Source organism: Rhinolophus ferrumequinum, chromosome 10, assembly GCF_004115265.2.
Source record: "Rhinolophus ferrumequinum isolate MPI-CBG mRhiFer1 chromosome 10, mRhiFer1_v1.p, whole genome shotgun sequence".
NCBI classification, from domain to species: domain Eukaryota; kingdom Metazoa; phylum Chordata; class Mammalia; order Chiroptera; family Rhinolophidae; genus Rhinolophus; species Rhinolophus ferrumequinum.
The window spans coordinates 8,265,835-8,289,255 of NC_046293.1; the positions used below are offsets into that span (position 1 = coordinate 8,265,835).

Sequence of the window (23,421 nt, forward strand, 5' to 3'; positions counted from 1 at the left end):
GGATCATTCGTGGCAGATGGGAGTCAGAGGGGCACGGATGACCCCGGGTTCCTGGAGCGGATGAATGGAAGTACCAAGCGAAAATAGAAGGGGTGATTGGGGGTGGGTAGTTATGACGAGTTCATTCGGGACCTCAATATCCATTCATTCCACAAAAGTTGAACACCTACTTTGTGCTAAGCGCCCAGCGTGGTGTGTGTATATTGACACTTGGGGTAGCTTGGCAGCAAAATCCGTTCCCGGGTGCACCTTTTTATCCGCCGAGGCCACACCTGCTGCGTATTATTGCCTTGACGGGGACCCTCGAGGCAGCGACCCAGGTGTCTCTGCATTACAGCCTGCGGACCGACAGACCGACGGGTGGAACGACGGACGTGGAGGCGCCTGTTCAGCACGGGCCAAACGGCGCAGCTCCGGAGCCCAGATCTAGAGAAACCGCGGTGCGGTGACGCCGCGACAGGTTGGGAAACCTCGGCGGTACCCGTCCTCCTGCAGCTCCGGGGTTCGCACCGCGGCCCCGCCTGCTCGTTTGTGGGAGGTGGGGCAGACGGCCTCCCCACTCTGCCCGTTTCCTCATCTGCCCAACCCGGGCCATGCCGTTTCCGGCCCATCAGAGTCAACGGGAGGATTTTAAGAAACGCTTCTGGGTGTTAGGCTTTCATCCCGCCCCGGAGCCGAACGGCGCCCGCGCCAAATAAGTTCCGCGGGCCCGCGGCTGGCGTGCGGCGCGCGGCCCCTGGCTCCGGAGCGGGGCGGTACGGGGCCCCGACGGGGCGGGGCTCCGGCGAGGGCGGGGCCGGCGGAGAGGGAGGCTAGGAGGGAGGGGCGGGACCTGCCGGGCGCGAGCCGAGCCCCCGCCCCGCCCACTCCCCGCGCCCTCGCTCGCTCGCTCGCGCGGAGGAAAACGTTGCGCAGGTTCAAAAATGGAACGTCGGCGGCGTGAGGGAGCACGGGGGGGTGTACGCGCGTGCGCGTGCGCGTGCGCGCCCGGGCGAGGGTGACGGGGACCCCGCCGGCCCTAGCATCGCGCGCCGCAGCCGCGGCCCCGCAGCTCCGCCCCCGGCTTGGCCCGGCCCGGCCCCGGGCCCGCTGACCCGCCGCCCCGCATGGAGCTGTCAGCCATCGGCGAGCAGGTGTTCGCCGTGGAGAGCATCCGGAAGAAGCGCGTGCGGAAGGTGAGGCTGCCGGGGGGCGGCTCCCAAGACCCCTCTGGGGTCTCCTCCGGTTCCCAACACCGTCCTCTCCACGCTGGGGACGAAGGGGGAAGTGGGGCAGGGGGCCCAGGCAGCCCCGCGCTGTTGGGCTCGTCTCCCCAGCCCGTGCCTCAGTTTCCCCCGCCACCTTGTAGGTTGAGTAGAATAAAAGTTGTCGCCCCGGGATGCTGGAGGCAGCTGAGTGCGCCGGAGCTGGAGATTAGGATCAGTCTGTAGGGATCCTCAACGCCATCCTTCCTCACCCTCCCCTAATCCTAAATATGGGGAGACTGAGGTCCAAGTTGAGGAAACGGTTTCCCTACTGTGTTAACGTCGAAGCTGGGTCTCGAACTCAGGACTCTAGACTCGTGGTACCAAGACCTTTGAAGTTGGAGGCGGAGCTTTGGAACAGCTTCCTGCCTCAGAAGTCTTAACTGCTGGACTTCGACCTTTTCCGATCCTTTCTACACCCCCACCTCCATCTTTCTCCCTCTCTTCCAGTGCACACCCCTCCGCTTTCCCAACCCCAACTCAGCCCCGCCCGGCTTGGCTCAGTGAAGCCGCCTACATCGCTTCGGCATCCCCGAAACTCCTCCCCCTTCGCCTTCGCCTCCAAAACATACACCCTGCAATTTCAGGAGGGTTCGCTGGGTTTGGGTCCCAGCGCCTCTGGGCTGGATTTTGGCGGTCCACACTTCCTGTGCATGTGTATGCAGAGTGGGCTCGCCCCAGACTGGAGGTTGGGGATGGAAGTCCTTGGGGAAAGTTCCTCTCCTGGCACTAACCACCGTCCTTTTCCACATCTCCTCTCTGAAGCCCCTCAGGAGGCTCCAGCCAGCTTAGAGGTCAGTGCTTCTCATTTGACACAGGCAGAAACTGAGGCCCAGGTAGGGGAAGTGACCTGGTCAAGGTCGCATGACAAGTTAGAGATGGAAGTAGCGCAGGAGCTCAAGTTGGCTAATTGCCAGCTCATCTTCTTTGGAGAGAAAAAATTCAGTTCTGGCACCTTGGTCCAAGGGTCAAGGTCAAGATGGGCCATGAGCTTCTTTTCTTCTGCAACTCAGTGGGTTTGAACCCTGTCTTCGTGTTGGGGCTGCCCCTCCTTCTTCTCCCACCCTCCAGAGTTTTCGTTTATTCCACAGAGCCCAGTGCTTTCCATGTAGTGTAACCCAAGCAGGTTCAGTGATTATCCCCCTTCTATGCGGGGCCTGAGGGGCATCATTCCTTCAGCCATTCATTCTCAATGAATTTAGTGAGGATCGGCTGTGTACCAGGCACCGCTCTAAGCCCCAGGGAGGGATATACCCCTTCCCTGGAGGAGCTGGCCTTCTGGCAGAGGAGACACGTAATGAATGAGGAAATAAATACAGATGCCTTCCAGTGGGGCTGTGTGCTAGGCAGAAAGAACTGTAGGGGGGCGGGAATGGCATTAGAAAGGGTGGCCAGGACGGGCCTCTTTGAAGAGGTGACATTTCCTGATCTCAAAGTTCCAGTGTGGAGGGGTTTCACCCACTGGATGGGGTTGGACTAGAAACTTTTAAAGGCTCCTGTCAGCTGTGAGGAAGGGAGGGGCCCGGCTCTATTTTCTAACTACTGGAGGGGGCACCATCATTTCTGAAGGTGGCGACTGTCAGCCTTCTTGGGGGTCCTGCCAGGATCTTTTGAGTTGAGAGTACCAAAATCATTGGCCTGTCACCTCTGGGCCAAAGGCAGCCTCTCCCAGGGAGGGGGCTGGTGGGACTAGAGCCGTAGGGGACACTCCAGCGAGGAATTTTCTACGATTTGGAGAGTCTTCTGACCTAACAAGGAAGGAGAGTTATGGTCTTAGCACTGGGACTCTGGACACTGGGTCTTTGGTGACGCATGCCCCCATGTGGTCTCAGTTTCCCCATGTGTGACATGAGCTGAATTTCTGTCACAGGAGTCCTGGAGGTGTTTGGGGCTGTATACACTCCGGTGCTCTAGTAGGCAGGGTGGTCTGGGTGGTCATGCAGCAACCAAAGTTTGGGGGACGTCTCTGGGTTGGTGTGGATCTGGTGGGGAGGTTCCCTGGTCTGTGTGTATGTGTTGGGGGACGTCTATCTGCAGAGGGGATTGGGCCTTCCTGTCCTGCGAGCGGTCGTCTCACTGTGTATATCACTGTCTGCTTCTCTTTCTTCCCAGGGTAAAGTCGAATATCTGGTGAAGTGGAAAGGATGGCCCCCAAAGTAAGGTCCTTTGTGTGTGTGTCTGCCTGCCTGTACATCCTTCCATCCACCTTTTGCGCTCTCTCCTGCCTAGCTTTTTAGCTCTAGCCACTTTAGTAATTGGCTGGCGGGCCTTTATTAAATCATCTTCTCTGGCTCAGTTGCCCCTCTGCCAGCTGAGGGCTTGGAACACATGACGGTCAGGGTGGGCTCCAGCTTTCCTTCTCACCTGCTCCCCTCCAGGTTGAGCTCCATCTTCTAGTTGGAGCTTCCCCTCCCCTCCCTTCCTTCTGGCTTTTCCTGGTACCCGGGAGGTGAAGGCCCAGCCTCTTGGCTTCAGAGATGGCTGTTGGCCGGGGGTGCGAGGTGGGGGAAACGGGACGGGATGGGAGGGTGTCCCAAGCCACAGCAAGTACAGTGCTGGGGAGGGGTTTGTGGTGCTGGGTGAGACAAGTCTAGCCAGTGGGGCATGAGTCCTCAGTGCCATAGAACTAGGGACAGAGCCTGAACCCACCTAGTCTTTGGATAGCACTCTCCAGTCTGCAGAGCAGGGTCCCATACAGCCGAGTGAGGCAGGTAGGGTGGTGGTCTTTAAAGATGAGAAAACAGGCTCAGAGAAGGTATGCAGCTTGCCGAGGTCACACAGCAAATGGAAGCAGAGTTGAACTAAGCATCCCTATTTTCAGGTATCTCACTCATCTGTACCTCCTCCCTCAGAGTCGGAGGGTGGGAGCTGGGTCTAGGACCTCTCACAGTCGGCTCCACCTCTCCTGTGGAGGCCCAATCAGCAACCTTCATACCAACCAATCACCTGCCGGCAGGTCGTGGGGCCTCCCCATTGGTTTGTGGGCGCCCCACCTCCCTGCCCTGCCTCCTAGAGATTGACTCCTGGAATCCCCCTTTGCCCGGAGCCTCTGTGTCTGTGCCAGGGGCTTTCTGCTGGCTTCCTGGTGGTGGGGGGCTGACCTGGTATTGGATTCTGGGAGCATCTGGGGAGCATGGTGGGGAGAGATGGCAGAGGCGAAGATGGCCTATGCTGCTGGACTATGCTGCCTCGTCTTCCCTCTATGTAAAATGGGTTCAATAGTCCGGACCCTGCTCTCCCCTCATGTGCTCCTTCACTTTGTGGGGATGAAAGGTTGGGCACATGATCAGAGTGACCTGCAGACCCAATCCTGATGATTGGGGTTGGTGGCTGGCCAACCAGATAATGCATTTATCCATTCCTCCTGCACCTGCTGCTCCTTCCCAAACACCTGGGGACTGAAGGAGGGTCCCTTCCTCCACTGGGCAGATGAGAGGTGGACTTCTGGCCTGGGTGAAGGGGCAGTAAGAGTGTGGGAGAGCTAGAAAAGGAAGATGCCCAGGGCAGGCAGCAGGCACATTGGCTCCTGGGCACTCGCTTCCCCTTAGCTTCTACACCAGAACGCATTCTGTTGGAGTGTGGTCCCAGCTTGAGGGCCTACAAGGCTCTGTTGGCAATTTTTCCTCCTCTGTAGACTCCATCTTTTGAAAGATTTACTTCTCTAAACAGAGGTACTTATCAATTAAAAGTTCCTTCTCCACTTTTATTAATCCCAAATGAATATGTCTGCCCATCAGAGCTTCCATCGGCCGGGAGGGACCTGGCATCCAGGCGTAGCCCCTGTATGTTTCTGCTGGCCTGAGACCTGGGGCCCACTTGTTTCTTAACATGCTGAGACCGCCAGATGGGCCCTCATGACTACCTTTTATGACTCCTCTCCCCTACCCAAGAGGGCGTGAGAACCTTGTTTGGCCAGATGACTGGGGGCACCTCTTGCTCCCCCACACTTTGGTCCCCACTGGACAGCTGTGAGTCCTTAGGCAGGTCCCCAAGATGGTGGGACCTCTGCTTCCTCATTTCCAAACAGGATTAATAAAGCCTCCATCACAATATCGCTGTGAAGATTAGATGATGGCTACAAAGTACCTGGTGCATTCTCAGCCGACCAAGTACTTAGTAAATGTTTGCTATTAATAGAGTTAGACATCTCGGCTTCTAGGTCCACCCCCCCAGCCAGGAAAGGGACCTGGGGGAGTCCATTCCTAACAGGAGCTCAAAGTGACCTAGAAATCATTTAGATCAGTCCTCAGGTGAGGAAACTGAGGCCCAGAGAGGAGCAGTCATTACAAGAGTATAACTGCCAACCTCGTGCAGTGTGGTCCCCACTTCATGCCATCCACTGTGTCATTCCACTTCATTTGGGGGAAAACGGAGCTTCAGTTAGAGGAAGAGGCAGGAGAGTCAGGGCTCCTTTGTAACCCACTTGGTCTTCAATGTCCCCTCCTCGGGGGGCTTGACTTGGGACAGAGGCTGAGAAAGAGGGTGGGGAGTTGGACAGGCCTGTTCCCTGCAGGCCTGGGAGCCTTGGCTAGGGCAGAGCCCCCCTCAGTGGGGAAGGGAGTCAGGCTCTCCTGCTCCCCAGCCCTCTCCTGGCCCTTGCCCAGGGAGGCTGATACTAACGAAAACCATGATTAACAGAAACACTCGTTCTGTGCCAGGCTCCTGTTAAGCCTTTATATTTTTGCCTATTTTCCTCCAAGTAGCAAACAAATGACTGCCCTTCCTCCCCAGCAGGTGGGGCAGAGGAGCTATCTTGCTTGTCCTGGAAGGTACAGCAAATGGCACAGGGAGGGGTTGGGGGCATGGGACAGAGGATGTTTAATCATCAGCTACAGGTGCTCTCAGCCCCACAGAGACCTCAGACACCCCACTGTCATCTCCACCTGCCCAGGACTGCTGTTCCCCCTTTGGGACCACGTTCCTTCTGTCCTTTCCCACTTGTGAATGCTACCGCATCTTCTGGGGAGGACCACCTCCATGGAGCTTTAGAAATGATATTGTCAGTGGCACAGCAATAACCAGGTTGCCAATCAGTAAGCCCCTTGTAAGCCCCCATGGTCAGGGATTGGCCCGTTTAATTGACTCATGGCAAGCTATTTTACAGATGGGGAGACAGACTGAGCCCTCAGCAGAGGAGTCCTTGCCCAGGGTCATATAGCTGGGAGGATGTGAACCGCGGGCCGTCTGACCCCAGCACTTGGAGGTCTAGCCCCTTTGATACACAGCCAGCTCTGGCAAGGGTGACTGAGCATCTCATGTGTGTTGGCCTGATGGCCGGTTCAGTAGGAAGTGCTCAGGCTGTGGAGCCAGACCAGGCTGCCTTTGAACCCTGCCGTATATGTTTATCCACTGTGTGACCCAGGGCAAAGCCCCAACCTCTCTGCACCTCCATCTGCCCACCTGTAAAATGAGGCCCTAGCCTCACGCGGCCCTGCCAAGGCCTGCCTGTGACAAGAAGAGAGGTTCATAGCAGTACCAGAGGCAGAGGAGGTACTTCTCCTCTTTCTCATCTAAGACTCGGTTTGGGGAGCAACAGCAGAGTCCAGGATTGGAGCCCTGACAGGTTTTTGCACTGTCTGGACTTTTGAAATTCATTTAACGCTCATTTGCTTTTACCATGTGCCACAATAAACTAAGTGCTTCACATGGCTTAACACATCTAATCGGAAACATCAACCCTAAAACGCGGCCTATTGATAGCCCCGCTTCACGGATGGGTAAACGGAGGCCACCCTGCAGGCTTGCCCCGAGCCCGCGTCCCTGTTCTCATTTTGGACGGCTTTAAATTAGAATGGGGGGCTGGGGCGGGCCTGCATGACTGAAGCCTGCGCAGACCTAGCTCAGGCAGCGGCGGGCGCCTGTTTACCCGTCCCGGGGGCGGGGCAGTCGGTCACGTGGCCGTGTTTACCTCTCAGTCGGCGCGCGTCGTCCCCGCCCCCGTCCCCCATTGGTTGGCCTGCTAATCCGGTGTACGCGCCGCCTTGCGTGCGCGTGCGCTGCGCTCGGGCAACCGGTAGAGGGGCGGGGCGAGCGGGCCGGGCAGAGTGGGCTCTCCGGCCCCCACCGAGCGCTCCGTAGCCGACCAGCCGGCGCCTATTCCTTTTGCAGTCCCCACCTCGCCCCCTGACTTCGCCCAGGCTGTGGCCCCTGCTGCCTGCGCGCTTCTGTCTTTGTGTCCGGCTGTTCCCGAAGCGGGTTTGCCATCCCTGTGGCCTCGATGCCCACTCTGCGGAGGGCGCTACTGGCCTCCATTTTAGGGGAACCCAGGATGTTAGACAACTTGTGCAGTCCACCTTCCCTTGACCTCCCCTAATACGGAGCAGGGCCAGGCCTCCAGCTGCCAAGTCTGACTCTGTGCTATTACCTCAGATCCCCGATGGACGCCCCAGGCCAGTAACAGTCCCCTCTGAGTCTGTCGACCCTTCCTGCACACCCACTGTGTGCCAGGCTGCTGATCAGCCACTGAGGACTAGTCAATCAGGCAGTGCCCCTCTCCTAAGACGTCCCAGCCCTGTGGGGAGCCAGATACGGTGACACGTGAGGGACCAGCAGGTAGAGAGTGGCCGAGATTCAACTAAGTTCCAACCACAGACTGGCCACTCGCTGGCTCAGTGGCCTTGACAAGATGCTTACCCTCTGTGCCTCAGTGTCTTCATCTGTAAAATGGGGCCACCTACCTCATAAAGGTGTTAGGAGGAAAGGATGGATCCTTAGTCTGCTCTCCCTCCTTGCTGTTAGCTGTGGTGGTGCTGGTGATGCTAAGATAAGGGAACTGGGGTCCAGAGAAGTGTAGGGACTTGCCAGGCACAACACAGCAGCTACATCAACAAAAAATGGGCAGGACGGTGGGGAAGTGGGTAGGGCAGTGCAAGGTAGAGACATTTTAACAGCTAGAGAAAGAGGGCGGGTGAGGCAGCAGTTGGAAGAACAAAATTCCAAAATTCCCCTTTTCTTGTATAGGAAACTCAAGCTTCGTTTTGGGGGAGGAGGGTTTGTAGTCTCTGCCAGCCTCTGGTTGCTCATAGTTGGGGCTTTACCCAGACTATTAAAAAACAAACAAACCCAGTTTCACTTTCACCTTTGCTTCAGGGTGAGTGAAACTCTGCAGTGGCTTCTAGAGCTATTCCCAGAGCACCTGGGGGGCCTGCCTGGGCTAGGCGTTCTGGAGAGTGGTTACCATCTGCCCACCAGGATGCCAGCTGGATTCATCAGTAATTGTGGCAGGTGCCCAGTGCAACAGGAAGGTCATAGAGGGGAGAGTTCATCCTGCTGGGAGTGGGACAGCTGGGAGAGGGTGTCAGAGAAAGCTGCAAGGACCTGGCTCTTAAAGGATGAGTAGGAGATGCTGGAGGGAGGAAAGCACAGCAAGTGCAAAGGAAGAGGGGTGTGACTGTGCCTGCTCAGGCTGGGCATGTGGCGTTTGGGGAGGGGCCATAAGGTCCTAAGGGCATGGACCTTCATTGCGGAGTTTACAGAGCCCAACACGTCCTCTTCACGGAGTAGATGTGCTGCAGTGTCAGTGGCGGAAGGAAGAGAGGATTCGGTCCTGGGGCAGCTCGTTGTTCAGTCTAGATTGGGCCATTGGTAGTTAGGTTTCACGGTCCCAAGACAGTTTGAAATGAAGATTTTAGCCCAGCTGGTTTGGAGGCCATGGGGGTCGGGGCTCTGCCTGCTAACATCTCCCTACTCCCTCCTCACCTCCCTTCTTATCCATCAGAGCTGGGTGCAGCCTGGGCCAGAATCATAGTCCATTGCTTTGGTTTTGTTTGTGCATATACATGTGCACATGCAGGCATAATTGTATGTTTGTATGTAATTTTACATTTGTATGCACACACATGTATTTGTTTTAAATTTTGTAATTTTTATGCACTAGCATCTGTTTATGGTGAGTGATACTGGTTTTCCTACTTGTGGGAAAGTCATACACAGTCTGCTTTTAAAATACAATTATATGAACTAAAAAGTGAGCTGCTTTAAAGGCAAATAGTAAGTGAATGACAGGGCAGGTAGCACAAGGATGGCCGAGCTCTGGAAGTGCTAAGCTGTCTCAGCCCAGGTCTGTCCTCTAGAGGATGCTCTGTGGTCTGGGAGTGATAGAAGATCCCCCGGGGAAATACCAAGGGGGCCTGCCATGGGACCGCTGCGCCATCCTGTCACTGGACACTTACTAAATCCTGCTGTGTGCCTGGCCCTGATACAAGGGCACTTCCAACCTGGCCATAATGGCACAGATGTGTGCCAAGGAAGGAGGGAGCACCTCAGCCCGAGCAGTGAAGGCTGTGCTGGGGCTGGGCTTTGGGGAGGGGAGGGATGGAACAGCAGTCTGCACAGAGCACTTCCTGTGAGCCAGGCAGTGCCATGGACACATGCATGCATTACATCAGCACCAGAGTCTTTCACCCAAGGGGAAATCGAGGCACAGAGACAGCTGGGATTTGAACCCAGGCAATAGGGCTCAGAGCCCCTGCCCGTTGCCGCACATTCTTGCCTCTTCGAGGAAGGGATTCTGGGACTTAGAGGCCCTGCCCTCTTCCAGGCACCCCGTGCTCCTGAGGTGAACATGGGGTCTCATTGGGAGATGGACACATTTATAGGGTGGTGTGATCAGTGCTCAGAATGCGGGGAGTTCTGGTGTTGGAGCCCCCCAGGAGGCTCCTAGCCTAGTCGGGGTGGTCAGGAACAGCTCCTTGGACTTGGTGACAGTTTCCTGCACCAGGAAGGGGTGAGAGGCTGCAGACAATGGGCCCTGGTGGAACAGCTGTGGGCGCTGTGAATGCTGGGGGGAAGCAGGGCAGCTCTGACCTCGAGTTTCTCTCCCAGGTACAGCACGTGGGAGCCAGAAGAGCACATCCTGGACCCCCGCCTGGTCATGGCCTATGAAGAGAAGTAAGGGGCTCAGCCTGCCACGGGGCTGGGTGACAGGCAGGCTCAGAGGTTTCCCAGGGAGCCTGCTGCTGGCTTGGCCCTGAACGGGGAGCATGGGCGGCCGGGGTCTAGGCTGCAGCTGGGGGAAGGTGGTGGGCAGGTCCAGGGCAGCCAAGGCCCCTGGTCCCTTGCCTGTTGCTTAGTGACGTGGGCTGCTTCCGTCCCCTCCCCAGGCCTCGTGCTCTCTGCTGTAAACTGGGCCACCCCAATAACTCCCGCCGCACCTTCCCCGTAAGGTAGGGTTCCAGTTGCAGTGAAGACTGTAAAAATGCGCATAGCGATGCGCTGTGTGTGATGGCAGCAGTGTTAATAATGTCCCAGCATGCCCTTGGGGGCAGGTCAGCGACTTGCTCCCTGGAGATTCCCTCAGCGGGAGAAGGTGAGTCTGATGATACTCAGGAAAGGCCCGCGAGGGGCTGTGGCTTTGGAGCCAGGTTGGCTGAGTTCTGGTCCGAGTGGCTGGGCAGCGCCGCCTGGGCCTCAGTCTCCCACGTTTGCCCTTGCTCGGCTGCGATGCACAGATTGGCTAGTCATTGGTAGCTTGTCCGGTGGCCATGAGGGCACTCAGCACGGAGCCTTTGACATGTCTTTTCTCCTGGTGTGGGGCCCTTGGAGCAGAGTCCCTTCTGCGTGTGACCTCAGCATCGCTGACCTCCTGCCAGCAGGCAGCCCACGTCCTGTAGCAACTCCCCAACCACCGACCTCCAGAGTGCGGACCATTTCTTAAAATCGTTTCCTTGGCCGCTGCCTGTAATGTCCTGCGACAGGGACGGGGGTCTCATCTGACAGATGGGGAGCAGAGGGACTTGCCTCACAGCTGGGAAGTCGCCCAACCAGGATTCAGTGTGGGGCTCCTGACTCTGCGTCAGTGCCCTTCCTCTGCCACTCCCGCCCATCTCACTTCTCCCCAGGAGGTCTCCTGCTGCAGATGCAAAGACTAGTTCCCACTGTTCCTTCCTTTAAAAGTCAGGGTGTCCCTGCCCCCACAGCTTCTTTATGGCTCCCCAGTACTTGCTGGTGCCTTGACTAAAAGGGTTGTGACCCTGGAAGAATCCTGCGGAATGTCCTGGAATGTGGTAAGGCGAGCATTGGGCAGGCGTCAAAGGCCTGGACTAGAATCCTAATCTGGCTCTGCCACTCAGCAGCTGTGAGGTGTCAGGTATGGCCGTTCCCTGTCTGGGCCTCAGCTTCCCCATCTGGGAAATGGTGATAACAAGCTGGCCTTTTGGGGCTTTCATGGGGAGCAAAGGTATTTGAAAGCACTTTGTAAACCTGTGAGTATGGGCACACACGTATGAGTATCTTCTGATCGTAATTAGGGGTCAGCTAGTCATTCTTTGATTTGTTCATCAAGTCTTCATTGAGGTCCTAATATCTGTCAGGCAGTTCTAGGTATGGGGACACAGCAGGAACAAAACCAACCAACGTCCCTACACTCATGTGGCTCTCCTCCCAGGGCAGAGTAATGCTATAGAATGCACACTAGTAAACGCGTATCAGCTGTGCTCACTGCTCAGACAGGGTAGGGGACAGGGAGAGGGATGGGTGGGAGTGCTGGTGACCTGGATGGTAGGTGGTGGTGTTTGACCAAAGACCTGAATGAAGTGAGGAAATGAGCCTAGTGGGCATTTGAGAGGTCATCCGGGTAAAGCACAGTGAGTGCAAAGGCCCTGGGGTGAGGACCTGTGTTTGCGGAGCAGCATGGAGTCGAGTGTGGCTGAGTGTGGCTCTGAGTGTGTTGTGAGCTGGGAAGCTGTGGGAGATGGAGGGGTGGGGGCAGCCAGGGGAGGGAAGCAGCAGCAGAAGGAAGGAATGGGGGTGGCACAGCTCAGGGAGGGCTGAGTATGTCCTGGTAGAGGATTGGGGTGATATTTTGAATAAGTCAGAGAAGTCAGTCGTTAAGGAACAAATTAGGAGCTCGGAGACTTGTACAGACGCACAGCTTGACTTCTGGCTTACTCCTTCTCTCAGGCTTGGTGCAAAGGGAGTGATGTCCATTAACACCTGCTTTGCTGGGTTTTAAAGAGACTGGGAAGGGGGCTGGCAAGGAGGCCCTCCTGGGGAGTCCCTGCACACCAGGAGGGGCTGAGAGGGCTCGAGGGCTTGCTGGGGCCATGACCCTGTGGCAGCCTCTGCCCTACAGCCCTGGACAGAAATGGTCAGCGGGTACAGGGCTGACAGAAACCAGGCCCTGGGTTGGTAAGGACCGCACGGAGTGGATGCCCCCACCTCCCTCTCCCTGCCCGACCCCTCCCAGTTTACAGGCAGCAAGGCGGGCGGAGGGCTGCAGATTGGAAGTCCAGATCACGGGGCCGGGGCTCCAGGCCTGTCCTGCTGACCCTCACTGGAATCCTAGGCCCGACCCTCCCAAGGTTGGAGCCCGGAACTCAGCATTTTCACCAGTGGCGGAAGATGTCACACCTGGGCATTGCGTGAGTTACTTCACGTCTCTGTGCCTCAGTTTCACAACTATAAAATGAGGATAGTAATAGTGCTTCCCTCGGAGGGGGGTCGTGAGGGTAAAGGCTGTAGAGCAGCACTTTGTACAGTGTCCAGTGTGTGGTGGTGATGGTAAATGACTGCCATAAATACAACAAAAACATTATCATTATTATTTCCCCCCAAGGCCCTTACCTTCCCCCCTCTGTTTCCTCCCCCTCTTCCGCTCTTTCCGTTTTCTTCCCTCTTCTTCTTCCTTTTTATTACTTTAGCCTTTCTACCCTCCATTTTTGTACATACCAGGGAGCTCTCTTGCTCCTCTCGAGAGCCTTGGTGACCAGCTCCAGAAAAGGACACTGAAGCCGGGAGAGGGGTAGTGACCAGCCTGTGTCTCCCATGGGCCTGGAACGGGGTATCCTGGCACCCAGCAGTGGGTGCTGAGAGAAGATTCTCAGCCTTGAGGGCTTGGGAGGTCTGTCCCGGTGAGCCTCCAGGGGCGGGTATCAGAGTACCCTGGATGCTTCTTTCAACTGCTGGTTCTGGGGTTCCACAGGAGGTCTGCTGAAGCCGACCCGATAAGGAGAGAGGGCCCTTCACCAGGTGCATTGCCCCCAGATGTCCCTTCCTCTGCCCCTCCTACCCCCTTCTCCTCACGTCTCCCCCAGGAGGTCTCCAGTGGCCTGGAGATTGAGGGTGGGCAGCTGCTGCTATAGGAAGAACAGCGGGAGCAGCTTCGCGGGACTCGTGGGTTTAGCTGAGCTCAGATTTGGAGACTGGCCTAAGGTCACACAACCAGTAAAGGAGAAGGAAGCTGGGACACAAAAAAACTTCCATGGCTGAAGGACTTGGAAAGCAAGGGTGTGTGGGGCTGTCCTGCTAGCCAGAAAAGGAGCAGGTCCTGGGACGTGAGGGCTACAGCACCAGCAGCAGGGCTGCAGGCTGGAGTGGACGGCGTGTTTTATACATTACGTTTCGGGGAGGAAAGATGGAAGTTTTGAAAGATTTTACACTGGCTACAGATAAAGGGAGGTGGGAAAAGATGAAGCAGGGGCAGTGCAGAGCATGTAAGGAAGAAATACGCGTATTTACTGCTTTTGATTGGCTACAGGCTAGAGTCCTGAAAGTTCATGCGTGTGCGGGATGTGGTGATGTCTGGTGGTCGTGTCACAGACGCCCGGAGGTTGATTAAGGCTCCACCGCGTTGGGAATGTGAGCTGGCCCCCAGCTAGTAACAGGCTGACGGCTGTGTCTCTTTCTCCCACTCTCTGGCCCGTGGCAATTTAATTTAGAACATCTCAGAAGTTTTCTCTTGTTAGGGCGAAATCCTGCCCCCAGATTCCTGCTGCCGTCCCCGTGGCCTCTGCAGTGAGGCCACAGAAAGTGTGAACAGAATGAAGTGAAGTGGGCAGGACGAAATGACTTTGAACTGTCCCACCCCTTCAAGCGCAGTTGTTGGCATCCCTGTCGTGATTTCTGGTGTGTGTTGTGTGTGGCTTTGTTTGCATCGCCAGGTTGTGCCTGTGTGTTTGTGCATTCGGGGTGTGGAGAAGCCCCCCAGCAGAGAGCTTGGTGTCTCCTAGGGACTCAATACGGGCTCGTTTCTCTCCTGTTCGCTGACGGGACAAGGGGGAGCCTGTTCTCTCCACCATCACATAGTCCCAAATGGGGGGTCCCAAATGGGGGGTCCCAAATGGGGGGAAGAACCATTCCTATTCTCATCAGTTGCCTTGGGACATTCAAGGCGAACTTGATTGACAAGTTTCTGTACAAGAGTGGAAACTGGAATTACCTTGGTTTTTGGTGGGGTTGTTCCCGGGGGCGTGTGGAGCAGAGCTGTGCATGACCCGGGAGCCCAGTAAAGAGCCACATATTTTTGGAGTTGTCACCTGAGTCCCACTTCAGCAATTGGGACCAGTGGCTGTGCCCTTGCCTTGTGTTGGCTGGGAAGACCGAGGCCCTGAGAGTTGAATATGTGACCCAGTTGTTATGGCCTAAGCAACAAGGAGGAGCCCCGACTCCACAATGGGGGTGGGGTGGCCTGTGGAAGGTGCCTTCTCTCCTGTAGACAGCAGAGGGCGGGGTGGAGCGGGCGCCTTACTTTCCCTTAAATGTCACCAGTGTTTCCTTTTCTTCTGCCATCTGCTTTGCACCTCAGGGAGGAGAGAGACCGAGCGTCGGGGTATAGGAAGAGAGGCCCGAAACCCAAGCGGCTTCTGCTGCAGGTAACCCGCCAGCGTTGGTGCCCACCCACAGGCCCCCTTGCTCATCCCGTCAGCCGGCCCCATCCATGCAGTGGCACAGCTAGTTGAGCTGAACACTCCCCCTCCTCGGCCCCACCCGGGGTGCTGTGGGCAGGGTACTTATCGGGTAAGGTCCAATGGAAGGAGTTGGGGAAAGTCGGAATATGGGGCTGGTGCCCCAGGAAGATAGCCTCCGGGAAAGGTGCTGTGTGAGGGCTGGTGGATATATGGTGAATGGGCTCCTAGAACTTTGAAAGCTTAGACTGTTGTAAAGGAGCCTCTTTGATGCTCAGAATCCTCAAAGCACAAAATTGTAATATTTGAGTTTCTTAGAGACAAAAACTTTAGAATTGAGGAAACATGGGAGCCTGAAATTTTAGAATTCAAGGAAAAGAGACCCTTGGAATTCTGGAACCATAGCCTTGGAATTTCCTCGAATCGTGTTATTTTCGGTGAGAAGAAACCTCCAGGGCCTCCTTTTCCAATCCTCTGCCACAGGTGTGGTCTAGACTCTGTCATCTGGTTACCCAGGTCTTGGGGGCACTTTGCTGACCTCACTGCTTTGCACTGAAAAGAGGATGGCATGTGAAGTGATGTAGTCCTGTGATTCGAGGCAATTGTGCTACATGTTTAGCTTCTCTGAGCCTGAGTTTTCTCATCGGGTAGGAACCCCCGCTCTCCTTAACTTAGTGAGGCCCATCCGGGTGTTGGAGCCCAAGTGAGTCTTCTGGTCCATGTGCAGTGTGTCCAGCCTCCTGTCCACTCTTGCCTGTCGATCCCCGGAGGCTTTTGCCAGAATAGATGGGCCTCCCTTCATGCAGTGGGTGTGTCCCACGGGCTTGGTGTGAACGGGGTCCCTGGAAGGAAGGTGGCATCTTTCAGACATCTTCTCTGTGCTCAGCGCCCCTCACAAATGAACACACTTCATCTGCACAGTTACACCTCTAGGGAAGGGGTGCCATCATCTACTTCTGTGTAATCAATGTCCCCCTAACTAAGCTCCTGAAAGCAATAAACACTTGTGATATCACACAGTCTCGGTGGGTCAGGAATTCCGGAGTGCTTTAACTAGTTCTTGAGTGATTCTAGTTTGGGTTACAGTCCCGGTGTCGGCCCGGGATCCGCTCATCTGAAGGCTGGACTGGGGCTGGATGATCTGCTTCCAGAGCGCTGCTCACATGCTGGGCGTGTCAGTGCTGGACGTTGACAGGAAGCGTGGTTCCTTACCTCGCGGACCTCTCCAGAGGGCTGCTGAGTGGCCTCAGGACGCCCACTAGCTTCCCGCAGAGTGGGCAGTACACGAGAGAGAGCAAGGAGGAAGCACAGTGTCTCTCCTGCCCTAGCCTCGGAAGTCCCACCCCGCAGGGCACGACACGACACTCGGGTGTGAATTCCCAGAGGCGGTGGTTGTTGGGGCACTCTTGGAGGCTGGCTACCAAAGCTTCTTCATCCTTTCACTGATGAAGAAACAAGCTCAGGTAGGCTGCAGTCGACCAGGGTCACACAGCTGGATGAAAACCCAGATCTGCCCCTGGTGCTCCGGGATCCCTGTTAGTAGCGGTGGTTGTCTCATGGCGAGGTGGAGAGGAGACAGATGAGTGTGACTGGCAGAATGATGGGAGAGTTTCCTGGGCTTGTGATGGCCTGCGAGCCAGGCTGAAGGAGTGGGTTTTGACAAAGCTGATTATAGGATAAGGCCTCCCAGCATTGCAGTATATTCCTACTCCCTTCCCAGTTCAGCACTCCTCCCATCACCATGACAACCCGCACCCCACACCCAGAGATGGGCGTTGACAGGAGGGACTGGGAAACGGAGCCTGCACATGTGATCTTTGCTCCCAACTTGAGACATTTGATCTACACGTCCCATCTGGTGGCCTCCCTTTCTTCCTAGGAGCTCTTGGCCTCTGGTGACAGGCAGCAGTAGAAGGTACTGTCCTTGAGGGAGCCAGGCCCTCCCAACAGTTTAGCACCAATGATCTTTCTTGAATTTGTATAAATTTCCCCCAAAAGTCAATGAGACAAATCCCCAAATTTCAGAACTCCAGCCCTTGAGTGGCGGGAGAATGTTCCCTGCAGCCCATTTTGACAGGAGTGAGGCAGGGCATCAACAGAGGGCCACAGATCGGGCCGAGAGTGCCCTGGACGCCCCGGGGCGCCTGTGGGCTGCTGGCGGAGCCCCGCGCCCCCCAGTGCTGGGCGTCCCCGTGGTGAACTTGCCCCAAGGACCTTCCCAGTCCTCTGCCTCACACGTCTCCCTGGTGAGCGGGCTCAGCTGTGGGGGGTCCTTCAGTGAGAACGAGTCCTCAGATGAAGAATAAGTCCTGAATGTACCTGCTTCATAAATCCAGGTCTGTGTCGTGTCAGGCAGTTTTGACTTGGCACCTCCTGTACGTCCTGTGCTGTGCACCAAAGGCACGAAAGGCATGTGCCTGCGGCCCCCGTGCTCGAGCCCCTGACAGCCCCCTGGACAGACGAGGCTGGTGTGGGGCTGAGATGAGAGGCAGAGCTGGGCTGGGCCTGGGGCCGGGGCTGGGGCTGGTCAGGGGGGCTCCCTGGGCCGCACCGGGCAGGGGGCAGGGTGATGGCTGGCTCTGGGCCATGACACATGGGTGAGGGCACTCGGGCGGGAGGACGGCATGAGCACAGGCGCGGCAGTGGGTGGGAGGGCAGGGCTGACCCGCCGCGCCCTGGCTTGCCCCTGCAGCGGCTGTACAGCATGGACCTGCGGAGCTCCCACGAGGCCAAGGGCAAGGAGAAGCTCTGCTTCTCTCTGACACGCCCACTCGGCAGCGGGAGCCCCGAGGGGGTGGTCAAGGCAGGGACGCCCGAGCTGGTGGACAAGGGCCCCTTGGTGCCCACCCTGCCCTTCCCGCTCCGCAAGCCGCGCAAGGCCCACAAGTACCTGCGGCTCTCACGCAAGAAGTTCCCGCCCCGCGGGCCCAACCTGGAGAGTCACAGCCATCGACGGGAGCTCTTCCTGCAGGAGTCACCAGCTCAGGATGTTCTGCAGGCGGCCAGCGAGTGGGAGCCTGCTGAGCAGCCCCCCGAAGAAGAGGGTAAGGTGGCCCAGCCCCCCTGGCCCAGGCCCAGAGACCCTCACAGCTGGAACGGTCCCTTGAGTCATCAAGTCCAGCTGGCTTAACGCTCAAAGAGGGCATGAGGTGCTCCTGAGGCCACACAGCCCAGACGCAGCCCATTCTGTAGTCCTGCTCAGGATGAGCTCCGGTCCCCCCCAAGAAAGAGAAACGTGACCACCTCCTGTGTGTCGGGCCCTGAGCTAGGCCCTGACCTGGCTGGACACCCAGAAGAGGACCTGGTGTGAGGGGTGGGAGCGGTCCGCATGCTGCCACCTCTTCCCACCCGCCCCACCTTGTCAAGCCTGGCCTCATCTATCTGTCTTTTTCCCACAGTTGTAGCAGATGCAGACCTGGCCGAGGGGCCCCCTCCCTGGACACCTGCGCTCCCCACAAGTGAAGTGACAGTGACCGATATCACCGCCAACTCCATCACCGTCACCTTCCGTGAGGCCCAGGCTGCTGAGGGCTTCTTCCGAGACCGCAGTGGGAAGTTCTGAGTCACCATTTTTACTTTTCTTACACTGTTTTCTTTTGGGCTTGGGGTGGGGACTTCCAGAGGTGGGGAGGGGTTGGGAGCGGGATAATTATTTTATTTAAAAAATATGGAACAGGAATGGGGGGAAGATCCCAACAGTCTCCCGCCACCCTGCCCCTTTTTCTGGAGTGATGTTTACAGAAAGGCCTCAGGGTCTGTTTTGGGGCTGGGGGTGGGGAGGCCTGGCACTGCTCTGTCAGTTGGGGTACCATCTCCAGGTCAGGATGGGGACAGAGCCTCTCCTCTGGGACACCTCCGTCACCATTCTTCTCTAGAGACACAGCAGCTGGTCCTAGGAAATACAGGAGGCTGGGAAGGCCCAAACCCTGCCCCAGCCTTTCTGGTTGATTTTTCCTTTTCCTTTTTTGTGGGGAATGGTCTTTATTTTTAACTTTGCACTCCAGCTTTCGGTGGGATTGGAGGCTGCCTTTGATCAGGAGTGAGGGTCAGAGAGAAGGGGCAGGAGGAAGTTGGAGATAGGGTGGTGTGTCCTGGTGTCAGATAGCCTTCAGAACGGTCTCTGCCTTTCCCTGGTTGGGGGGAGGGGGAGCAGCTGACAGCAGAGCCCCTTCTGCTGAGAGGTCCACCTCATGCCCCATTACAGGCCTGTGAGAAGCACTCGCGTGCACACTCAGCCACACAAGTGTGCACATGCACACTGCCCCTCCCGCCCTCGTGAGTGTGTGTTCGTGCCTGCAGACATGTGCAGTGGGCCTTGCAAACCTCCTGTTTAGAGACCTTGATCAGGTGAATGTGGGGTGATTCACAGTACAGAAGAACTTGCCACGGGCACCCCACATGCACCCCATCTTGCACGGCCCATGACGTGACAGAATCTAGCCCAACACCGGTTGCTGGAAGCTGTCGGCAGGAGTCTTGCCGTGGGCAAGATGGCCTCCAATGCTCCACGCACACAAATGTGGCTTTGCGGCTTCGCCTGGCCAGCCGCAGGTGTGCAAGCGTCTGTGCAGATGTGCCGGGCTCTGAGGCACTTGGGCCCTGTGCTTCCTCCCTGAGGGGCTCTTGTTCTCTGACTCAGGTGACTTTTCAGCCCTTCCCACTCCCCTCTTTTTCTGCCTTCCCCTCCAGCTCAGCCATGTTGGGTATCGGTGTGGGTGGTCAGGGAGGGAGGGGTGTCCCACCTTCTCAGGGCAGCCTTGACTCCTGACACACTTCCTCATGTCCTGTGTCTCCTCCCCACCCACCCTAGACGCTGCAGCTGGGGCTGGCCTTGTTGTCCTGTGGGGGCCCTCTGCCATGTCTTCCTGTGGTCAGGCTGCAGTAGGTGGGGGGTCAGGCTGTCCACAAGCCCTGCCCCATGCACCCGGCAAAGGGCTGTGTCTGCCAGGAGGAAGGGGCACTCATTTTCTAGTTTGCACAAACTTGCCCTGTGGACTAGTAGCTCCCCCAGCAATGAGGAAGGACTCTTCCCCTATCCCAGCTCTGTAAGGGAGAAAAAGCCACATTGTGGGGTGTACCAGGGGAGCACGTATAAAAGGCTGGCTCCCTCTACCCTTTGCCATTGCTGCCCACCCTCCCCCAGGGCTGTCCCCCCACTCCGTGTGTCCTAAGGAAGTCAGCAGAATCCCTGCCCAGGCAAGGATAGGCCATTCTTCTCCCAGACCCCTTCTCCTTGAGTTCCCAAACCAAAGACAGCCTGCATCCCCCTTTCTGTTTTGGGTGCCCTGCTGGCAAGATTCCCCAATTCCTGGTCTCTTTCTCCTTCCTCCTCCATCCTTCGCTGTCCAGGGTCAATTCAGTGCTTCCATTGGGGGACGGGATCCCCTCCTGGGCGACTTCACTCACCCCTAGCCTGGGGAGTTGAGTGGGAGTAGCGGGAGTAGGTCAGGGGAAGGAGGCCTGCTGCAGGAAGCCCCGCCCGCCCGCCTGTGGGACCCGGGAGGGAAGCGCAGCTGGAGCTGGGGACCCTCCCAGGACCCGGCTCCCAGCAGAGGTGAGGGCGCTGGAGGGTGGGTGGGCGGGGGGCCTCTCTCAAACTGAACGCTGTTGGCTCCTGGCTTTGGGACTTGGCTGGCAGCTTCCAGTAGAAGTCAAACTCCCTGTTCCCCTGGGGTCACGGAAAACGCTTCCTGCCTCATGGGCACTTTCACGTGCAATTTGCCGGATTGGGGTTTGGAGGGCTGTTCGGTGGAATGAGGCAGCTGTTTCTCTGTCGGCAGCAACAGAACACTTCTCGCCTCGTCCTCAGCCCTTTACAGCTCACCAGCCAGGCCTGTGTCTCAGGGAGGGCTGAACCCAGCAGGAGCGGCTCCCTGGGGGCAGGGCTGTGGCTCTTAGGCCCCTTCCTGCACCGACCAGGACAGACACCTCTAGGAGGGGTTCCGTGTGGCTTGCAGGCCTCCTCCCAGCCCTGAGTGTCCCCGCTGGGCTGCCTGGCCTGAGAGGGGGCACGGCGAACGCTGACCTCCTACCCCACGCCCCCACCACCCGGAAGGCCAGTACACTCGTGGGGCGGGGCTTAGAAACGTCGGACTGCCTGCCTCTCCTCTCCCCAGCCCCCACCCGTTCGAATGTAGACCCCAGTCGGTACTTTTCTTTTGCTGTGGGATCGGACAGAGAATGTTCTCCACCCCTGGCAAGGCCACTCAGTGCAGCAGCGGAGCCTGCGGGCAGAGCAGGATCGTTGCCCCCTGGGTCCCATTGCCAACTCCCTCCTCCTCCCCTGCCGGAGGGAGGCGCTATGCTTCTGTAAGGTGGTGTAGCTTTTGCTTTATAAGTGGCCAGCCTGGCCTCCAGGTCTCAGCACAAGGACGCTTCCTTTGCACAGAATGAGCGGTGAGCTTTGTTCAGACGAAATGAATGTATTTGGGAGGGGTTGGGCACGAGTTGACCCCCTGCACATGCCTTTTCTGAGTGGGGGTGTGCTGGGGAGAGCCAGAGTGGATGCAGAGCTCGGTTTTATTTTTGTACTGATATTGGTAAGAGACTGTATAGCATCTATTTATTTAGATGATTTATCTGGTAAATGAGGCAAAAAATTATTAAAAATACATTAAAGATGATTTTAAAAAAAGCTCTTGGGCATCCCATTCCTCCTTTTGATGGCGTCACACAGGTCTGCTGAGGAAGGAGTTCCAGCCCGCAGGGCTCAGCCTGGGGTTTAATCCCAGGTCTGCCGGGTACTGACCATGACCTTCGGCAGGTCAGTCAGTTTTTTGTGTCCTCCAGGTGTCGAGTAAGATTACCTCGGTGATGGGTGGGAAGTGGTTGAAACCAGAGTATAGATGGATGCGTGCCCACGTGGTGGCCAGGGTTCAGGGGAGAGGAGGAGGGGACGTGTGCCAAGGGTGTGCTTCTGCCCCCTTTTAGTTCCTGCATGGTCAGGGCCCTCAGGCCAGCAGCTCCTAGATAACTGCCTTTAGAAAGTGGGGGACTTTAGCATGCCTTGTCCTCAGCTGTGAGCCTTGACTCTAATTCTGGGTCCCCAAAAAAAGCCCCATCGGCACCCTGGTACAAATGTCCATCCTGACGCTCGGGCACTATTATTGCACCTTCTTTTATGGGTGGGGACAAATACTTAGGCTATGGTTAGCTATTCAAGTCTGCACAGCTAGCACGTAGTGAGCCAGGAATTTGAACCCGTGACTCACTATAGTAGCCCCCTTTGTCCACAGTTTCATTTCCCATGGTTTTAGTTACCCGCAGATGATGACAGTCCAAAAATATTAAATGGAAACTTCCAGAAATAAACAATTCATACGTTTTGTGCGCCTTTCTGAGTAGCGTGGTGAAATCTTGTGCCTTCCCTCCCCAAACTGCCCAGGATGTGAAGCGTCCCTTTGTCTAATGTCTCCACCCTGTATAAGCGACCCCCCTCTGCCCCCACTGATAGTCACTTAGTAGCTGTCTCCGTTAGTGTCCAGAGGCCGCCACGGGGTGTGGCCCCAGCAAGCCCTCAGCAAAGCAGGTGTTAATGGACATCACTCCCTTTTCACCAAGAATGAGAGAAGGAATAAGCCAGAAGTCCTAATTTGTTCTTAACTATTGACTTCAAAGTATCACCTCAGCCCTCGCTGAGCTGTGCCACCCCCATTCCTTCCTTCTGCTGCTCCTTCCCTCCCCTGGCTGCCCCCACCCCTCCATCTCCCACAGCTTCCCAGCTCACAACACACTCAGAGCCACACTCAGCCACACTCGCCTCCATGCTGCTCCGCAAACACAGGTCCTCACCCCAGGGCCTTTGCACTCACTGTGCTTTACCCGGATGATCTCTCAAATACCCGCTGGGCAGGCTGTGCTTTCTCTGAAGGCTCTAGGGGGAATCTTTTCCTGTGTCTGCTGCAGGTGGGGGCTTTTCCCCTCTGGTGTTGCTCCAACCTCGTCTTCACGTGGGCTTCTCCCTGTGAGTCCGCGTCTGTGTGTCTCTCCTCATAAGGACGCCAGCCGTATTAGATTACGGGTCCACCCACTTCACTATAACCTCACCTTAACTAATTACCTCTGCAAGGACCCTATTTCTAAACAAGGCCACATTCTGGGAAGGTTCTGGGAAGGATATGAATTTGGGGTGGGGGGAGATACTATTCCAGCCCAGGACATACACGTTTCACATTTACTGTTAAAACCTTTCTCACCTGTGTGGTGGAGACTGCTAATTGTCCCACTCTATTAATTCTCCTTATTTCAGAATGTATAACTCCTGCTTTTTAGCAAGCTCTATAGCCATCCAAAATAAAGGCTACATTTCCCAGACTCCTTTGCTGCTAGGTGTGGCCAAGTAACTAAGTCCTGGTCAGGGAGGTGTGAACATAAGTGCCATATGGCAGCTTCTGGGACGCTCCCTTACGAGGCAGCCAGCTTGGTTGTCTGCCCCTTCTCCGCTCCCCTCTAGCTGACAGAACACAGACCTTATAAGGGTACATTGTGGGCCATGAGGACAAAGGCCTCGCACGTCCTGAGGATGGCATAGCAGAAAGCTGAAAGCAGCCTGGGTC

General features: G+C 56.6%; 1 protein-coding gene across 2 annotated transcripts; it reads left to right on the plus strand.

Moving 5' to 3' along the window:
• Nucleotides 1-1,001: 1,001 nt before the first annotated feature.
• CBX7 (chromobox 7) lies at nucleotides 1,002-22,758 on the plus strand. 2 transcript variants are annotated; one of them, XM_033116368.1, is made up of 6 exons: nucleotides 1,002-1,175; nucleotides 3,357-3,400; nucleotides 10,068-10,133; nucleotides 14,767-14,833; nucleotides 17,838-17,910; nucleotides 18,265-22,758. In XM_033116368.1, the coding sequence occupies exons 1-6, from the start codon at nucleotides 1,107-1,109 to the stop codon at nucleotides 18,426-18,428; spliced, it is 483 nt and encodes a 160-aa protein (XP_032972259.1). In that variant the 5' UTR covers nucleotides 1,002-1,106; the 3' UTR covers nucleotides 18,429-22,758. The 2 variants fall into 2 exon arrangements, with proteins under 2 accessions (XP_032972259.1, XP_032972258.1); XM_033116367.1 differs by having other exon boundaries at nucleotides 1,003-1,175; nucleotides 17,559-17,910; nucleotides 18,265-22,757.
• The last annotated feature ends 663 nt before the right edge of the window (nucleotides 22,759-23,421 follow it).

Excerpts from the sequence above, each read along its gene's own strand:
- CBX7 (XM_033116367.1), top strand. The coding sequence starts at position 1,107 with ATGGAGCTGTCAGCCATCGGCGAGCAGGTGTTCGCCGTGGAGAGCATC. Across the intron at positions 14,834-17,558 it reads CCAAGCGGCTTCTGCTGCAG|CGGCTGTACAGCATGGACCT; the intron begins GTAACCCGCCAG and ends TTGCCCCTGCAG. Across the intron at positions 17,911-18,264 it reads GCAGCCCCCCGAAGAAGAGG|TTGTAGCAGATGCAGACCTG; the intron begins GTAAGGTGGCCC and ends TTTTTCCCACAG.